At 39.6% G+C, this 7,202-nt stretch overlaps 1 protein-coding gene across 2 annotated transcripts in view; it reads left to right on the forward strand.

Moving 5' to 3' along the window:
* JAG1 (jagged canonical Notch ligand 1) overlaps positions 1–2,311 on the forward strand; it is a 41,334-nt gene extending 39,023 nt beyond the window's left edge. For both annotated transcript variants that reach the window (XM_020986021.2, XM_078149718.1), the window contains exon 27: positions 281–2,311. In XM_020986021.2, coding sequence (XP_020841680.1) covers positions 281–738 — 458 coding nt within the window. In that variant the 3' untranslated portion in view covers positions 739–2,311. The remainder of the gene's footprint in view (positions 1–280) is intronic.
* The last annotated feature ends 4,891 nt before the right edge of the window (positions 2,312–7,202 follow it).

The following is a 7,202-nucleotide window of genomic DNA, read 5'->3' on the forward strand; positions in this document are numbered from 1 at the left end:
GGACTCCCGATAGGACTTACTGAGAGAGCAGCATGAGGAAGCCTGTATGGCTGCTGCCCATCTTGGCCCTCTCCTGGGAACAGAAACCCTACAGTCTCCAAGGCTCTCCATCCAGCACCTGTTTAACAAGCAGGGAATTGGCTTAATTTGCAATTGTGAAAAAGAAAAGGGACCCAACCCTATGGCTTTCGTTTTTAGGTACTGCGTGTATGGGAAAACTAAGAAGTACTTTTTAGCTGTTATTATTTGGAGGCTAATTGGTTTTGTGCCTGTCTCGCAGATTTCCTGGTTCCATTACTGAGCTCTGTCTTAACCGTGGCTTGGATCTGTTGCTTGGTAACAGCCTTTTACTGGTGCTTCCGGAAACGCCGAAAGCCAAGCAGCCACACACACACGGCCTCTGATGACAACACCACCAATAACGTGCGGGAACAGCTGAACCAAATCAAAAACCCCATTGAGAAGCACGGAGCCAACACAGTCCCCATCAAAGATTACGAAAATAAAAACTCCAAAATTGCCAAAATAAGGACACACAACTCTGAAGTAGAAGAGGATGATATGGACAAGCACCAGCAGAAGGCCCGGTTTGCCAAGCAACCAGCTTACACACTAGTAGACAGAGATGAAAAACCACCCAACAGCACACCAACAAAGCACCCAAACTGGACAAACAAACAAGATAACAGAGACTTAGAAAGTGCCCAAAGCCTGAATCGAATGGAATACATTGTATAGCAGACAGTGGGTGCTGCCTTTAAATATCGTGAAGGGCACTCTTGAGTTTGTAGGTCTTTAAACTGTTGTGTAATATTGGAGTCTAAGGCTGTTATTGACTTAGAATCCCTGTGTTAATTTAAGTTTGGACAAGCTGGCTTACACTGGCAATGATAGTTGCTGTGGTTGGCTGGAATACCAAATGTGGCTGCATTTCACATCTATGCAAAACTAGTCAAAAATGCCCGAATGTAAATTCCGCTGCAGCTGATCCATCACGGAAGGGTTTCCTCAGATATCGCATGGCCTTGTTAGCTGTCCTTTAGCTTCCATTTTTTTTTGCCAGGTGTCCCAACTTTATTGCGGTCTTAGACGAATACATTTTATTTATATTTATTGAATCTTTTTTGAGTTTTTTTGTATATTGGTTTTATGGTGACGTACAACTAGTTCTGTATTTGAAAGTGCCTTTGCAGCTCAGAACCACAGCAACTATCACAAATGTTTATTATTTATTTTTTTTATTGTATTTTTGTTGGGGGAGGGGGGGAAATCGATGTTAGCAGTTGCTGGTAAAATGAAGAATTTAAAGAGGAAAATGTGTCAAAAGTAGAAGTTTGTATAGTTATGTAAATAATTCTTTTTTTATTAATCACTGTGTATATTTGATTTATTAACTTAATAATCAAGAGCCTTAATATCATTCCTTTTTATTTATATGTATGTGTTTAGAGTTTGAAGGTTTTTGATAGCTTTGTAAGTATAATGGCTTTATTATTTTTTGAGCTTATTTACTTGTTACATGTTGCCTATAAGCCAAAATTAAGGTGTTCTAAAAATAGTTTATTTTAAACAATAGGATGGGCTCTCATGCCCTGATGCTGGGTTTGGTTTTTTTGTTTTGTTTTTGTTTTTTTTGTACAATGTCAAATGTTTGAAACACCTATAGTATCACTTTAAGACTCTTGTAAGTACTGACTGAGGCAGTTTAGAGAATTAGACTAGAACAGGTTTGTGTTTCATTGTGTTTTGTTTGCTGCTTTAGACTTGAAAAGAAAAGAGGCAGATAATCTGCTCCAAAGCAGTTCAAGGGAACAAACTGAGAGCTATGATGTCCCATAGCTAAAATGTGAGTGGTTGCATATAACAAAAAAAAATCAAATTTAGCATGAAGTTGGAAGCACAGCAATCTTCTTTTGTAAATTCTGATTTTTTTTTTTCACCATGAATATGTAATACTGAACCACTTGTAGATTTGATTTTTTTTTTGTAATCTACTGCATTTAGGGAGTATTCGAATAAGCTAGTTGAATACTTGAACAGTAGAATGTCCAGTAAGATCACTGTTTAGATTTGCCATAGATTACACTGCCCGCCTTAACAAGGGAGGAGATCAAAGTGCTGTTACAACATGTAAGATCGAAAAGGCTTATAAACAGAGTAATCTCATTGGTTAACCATTGAGATCATGAAGATACCTTGTATTGTGCTATGAGTGTTACACGAACATGAAAATGCATCTTTGATGTGTTGTTCCTGGCAATAAATTTTGAAAAAGTAATATTTATTAAATTTTTTGTATGAAAACATGGAACGGTGTGGAGTTTGAACTTCCTGATGCTCAATACCCAGTCTTCTGCGGGCCTTGGCCATCCCCGGTAGAATCTCTTCTGGTCATTTGCTTGAAGTGACCTGGCACCCTTGGCAGAAAGGAAGGAAGTGCTCCATGGCAAGTAAATCATTTCCTTCTCTGATATTTTGAAAAGACTCTCAACTACCCATTTAAGCTCATTTGTTTTGGAAGCATGGAACTTGATAAAATTTTAGGCTGGACTTCAAAAAGACCCATTTCTGATCCTCTCAAGGCAGGTGGGACCATGGATTGAGTTGAAAAGGACCTTTAAGGTCACCTAGGTCAACCTCTTCATTTGACAAGTGAGGAGACTTGGCCCAGAAGTTTTAAGTTTGTAGGAGAGCTGGGATTCAAATCCCAGTCCTTTATCCCCAGACCTTAAAACTCTCTCTATTGATGCTACTATAAAACCAAAATGGATTAATTTAGCAACAAGTACGAACAATTCCAGAATAATCTCTACTGGGTTATTTGCCTAGACCATCCCAGTGAGTTATTTGTTTGGCTTTGTGCTCTAGCAAAAAAAAAAAAAGTTTCAAAGCAAGCTGGATTGGTAAAGTTGGTGGGGTGGGGTAGGGGGAAATTTTAATTCATTTCTAGTTACTTGGGTTAATATTAATGCTATTTTGTTATAGACCACACCTTAGTAAATGTTTCCAACTTGATGGGGCTATTTCTCACCACAGAGGAAATAGTTGTTACAAGCTTCTGTAATACCCAGCCAATCTACTTGCCTTGTCCCAAGAAGTGAATAGGCACTTCTTGGGGCATCTTCACAAAACCTAGCATTCATCGGGCTTGCAGTTGTGGTAATTTGGCTTCCGGCCCATGATGTGGCCCAGAGGTCACAGTGGTTTCACTTGCTAGGAGAAAGCTGCCCAGAATGGATTAAGCTGCTCTTTCCCTGGGCCAGAAGCCAAATGACATGTTAGAAGGAAACTGCCCCTGCTATCCACAGAATGAGGGGAGAGCTGTTGGCATCATCCCCCAATCTGTGGTCAGAGACAGGAGCAAAAGGAGATGAACTGAGATGTCCAGGATACAGGCCTGTAGATGGTTTCTGAACATTCTCCCAACAGTAGTCCTCAACAAAGGTAAGTCACTTTTCTTTTGTGCCCAGAGGTTCTCATTGGCTGTGGAGATATGAAAGCCTGATTCAGTGAATAAGTTTCTCTGCCTCCCTCTTTGCTGTTGGCCTTTTGCTTGTGTTAAGCCAAATTTTTCAGGTCTCTTAGTCGAGAGAAAATGAGCATCTCTCTTCAATTTCTATACCACCTTACTCCATTTAGATCAACACATGGGGACAAACCGTCAGAATCAGACAAAAGCATTTAGCATCTACCATATGCCAGGCAATGGAGACGTAAATACAAAGAATGGAGCAAGTCCAGCCTTATCGGGAAAATTTTTCTTCCTCTTTCAGCAAAATAATTGCATTTGATGTGAAAAGAGCAAAGGAGTTAGGCAAATGTTGTAGGCTTGCCCAGTCATACCTAGCATTTTCTTGGGATCAGTGGGGGCTTAAAGTTAGAAGGATGGTGTTAAAAATGACAAGATGTGTTTCAGCTTGTAAGGAAGGGAAACATGAGCAGCAAGGACTAGACATTCATATACAATCTCCCTGCCTTAATGAAGCAATATAGATTTGTCATTTTGCTTTCCATTCAGACAGCTGGGTTTCTGGAAGGTGGGGTCTGGTGGGAGGGAGCTTGTTTTCCCACTGTTGAAGCACACCTAATGACAGAGAAAGTCTGGTTGAGCAGTGACAAATGTTTCTTGGGCAGTTGCCAGTGCTTAAACCAAAAAAAAAAAATCTATTTTGCTTAATGAGCCGCAATGATTCTTTATTGCTACATTCGAAAAAGCAAAATTGTTCCTTGAAGGAAATGGCTTGCTGAAATTTACATAGGCAAGTACTGTTAAAGAACTGTCTCTTCTGAATTTCTTTGGGGCTTTCTCTAAAGAGTAAATCGGGCTAATCTCTAAGCTCATAAGCAGTACCCTGATTTCAGTCTTCTTCCCCCTCTTCTCCAGAGAAGTTCGCAGAAAAGGGATTAGGAAATATGCCCCTGGCTGTTCTGGGGTAGGAATAGAGGGTGGTTAAGAAGTAATGTGGTACCTTTTTTGTTCTCCATTAAAAAAACCTGAGCACATCTTCATTACATGGGAGTGCTGTAGCAGAGTTTTCTGAGGTTTATGAACTTGTTTTTAAAAAATATACACATTTTGCTGACTTTAAATATAATTGGTTTCCTTGTTAATCCTTTGTTTTATGCACTTAAAAGCCTTATTCTGAGAAGGGATCTATGGGCTTTACCACACTGATAAAAAGATCAATGCCACAAAACAGTTAAGAAGGCTGATTTCAATAGATAGGTTAGTAACTCTATAATATCAGAAGATAATGGGATTTCAGGAAAGGCTATGTGAAAAGTTAATTTTAAGCAGTAAGCTCACACAATAAATACATACGTTTGTATATGTTTATGTGGGGAAGGGAAGGTTGGAGACAGGTTGTTATTCCCTATGTTTAAAAAACGTTCAGCTACAGGTTACCTGAGAGCCAGGTGTTTGTAGGATTAGCATAGGTGGAAAATTTTTTTAATTCAAAGCACTGTATGTGGGGGAAGAAACTGAACCTGGGTGACCCATCTGGAAGATTGGCAGAGTTTGTCATTTTCAAAAGTGTAGGAGGCATGAATTCCAAGCTAAGGGCTGGTCTGAAATAGTCCAGGGTAAAGGCGATGATGAGCAGCCTGTTCCAGTTTCTTTGGTCTTGAGAGTGTGAAAGTTCACAGGGGAAAAAAAAAGTGTTGGTTACTAGGGACTGGGTGTTTCTGGGTGTCCTTTGAGTTTAGAGATTGCTGAGTATGGTGCGTTAGATTTGGCATCAGAAAGCCTGGATTTGTACTCCAGATCTGTCATTCACTCCCTATGACCTCTGGTAAGTCATGTAACTATTCCATTTATCCATTTTCAAAGTGAGAATGCTGAAGCAGATGCTCTCTGTGGTCCCTTCCAGGTCTAAATCTTATCACTTAGCAATGTAAGAGTACTGCCAGCACACATGTGTTTCAATGTGTTTGTGTGAGACCCTAATGGGAAGGATATAAAGTGGTGGGGAAATATTTCATAAATGAGATTAGTACAAAGAGCACAGGATAGAGTCCCAGGAAGACTCATCTTCATGAGTTCAAATGCAGCTTCAGATACTTACCAGCTATGTGACCCTGGGCAAGTCACTTAACCCTGTTTTTTCTTCAGTTTTCTCATTCATAAAATGAACTGGAGAAGGAAACAGCAAACCACTCTAGTATCTTTGCCAAGAAAACTCCAAATGGGGTCATGAAGACTTGGACACAACCAAAAAGAGTCAACAATCACAACATGCTGTTCTTGTGGATGAGATAGTTTTGGCTAAAGAAGACAGCACTGTTAGGTGGATTTGGAACTGGTTGAATGGTTGAACCTGAAAGAATAATCATTCATTGCTTTATTTCAATTTGCAAAGTTTCTTGTTGAGTGTCCTATGCTACTTTATGTTTTTATCAAAGACATGGGTTACATAATAGATGATATCCTAATATTCACGGATGAAACAAAGTCAGAAAGTACGTTTAAAAATCTGGGTGATAGGATCGTGGAACGATTTGCAATGGAAAATGTTGAGCTTGATCTAAGAAGGTGCAATTTAATTAGTAAAAGAGATGAAGTCTTCCACCTAAATTTTCAAAATCAACATCCAAGATCTGAGGTAGGGATGGTGGGATAGTAGTTTGTCTGAAAACAGATCTTAAGGTTTTAGGAGATTGCAAGCTCATTTGGGTCACCACTGTGCTATAGCAGCCAAAAAACTAGTATGGTTTTAGGCTGCCTAGAGAAGTATAGAGCTTAGGGCCAGGAAAGAGATAACACTGTACTTTGGCCACACCTGGAACACTGTGCTCAGATCTGAGCATTTTTGGAAGGAGATTGTAGAGTGGCAGAGCATCCATGGGAAGGCAACCAAGATGTGGTGAATGACTTCAAGTCCATGCTATGTGAGGATTAATTAAGGAGCTAAAAGATTCAAGAATCTGAAGATCTGTTGTGTGGAAAAAGTATGACGCTTATTTCACTAGTCTGCAGAGGATAGAGCTGGGAGTAATGGGTTGCAGGGAGGAAGTTTTAGGCTTGGCTTAAAGAAAAACTTGTAACAAGGCTATTCCAATAGGAAATGGACTGGCCCAGAAGGTAGCAGGCTCCCTCTATAACTGCAGGTCTTCAAGAAGACCAGTAAAGGCCAGAATGATCAAATTTCAGTTATGTTGGAGAGGAGATTCTCCATCGGGGTACTCTGAGGTGCCTCCTAAATTCTGACATTCTGTGATCTATTCCAAATACTTCATTTCCTCGAGGAGGAAGCTAAGACCAAGAGACTGTAATTAGAACAGGGTCACTCAACTAAGGAAGAATAGTCAAAAAAAGAACCCATGACTCCCAATTCCTCAAGTTCAGCCGCCTTTTCCAATACACTATGCTTTTTCCTTTCTCAGGAACAGTTTGTCAAATAAAAACACCTCCCCTCCCCTCTGTTCTTTACAGGGATATTGAGAAGGTGAATTTCAGATATTGAACCTGCTATTCGACTTGAGAGCAAAGTGCCTTTCTGTAGGTAGATAACATTTTTTTTTCATTATACCTATTGTGCACTTATAACATTCTTAAGGGTTTTTTCCAGCTATTTTTTTTTCAGTTCCGTGTAACAAAACTTAACATGGTTTTGTTTGAGTTTCAAATTCTCATTCTCTGTTGCCTTCTCCCTCCTCTTCCTTGACAAGGCAAGCAAATTGCTTTATTATACATGTGTAGT

This window comes from Phascolarctos cinereus, unplaced genomic scaffold, assembly GCF_003287225.1.
Source record: "Phascolarctos cinereus isolate Bilbo 61053 unplaced genomic scaffold, phaCin_HiC Scaffold_2;HRSCAF=192, whole genome shotgun sequence".
Taxonomy (NCBI): domain Eukaryota; kingdom Metazoa; phylum Chordata; class Mammalia; order Diprotodontia; family Phascolarctidae; genus Phascolarctos; species Phascolarctos cinereus.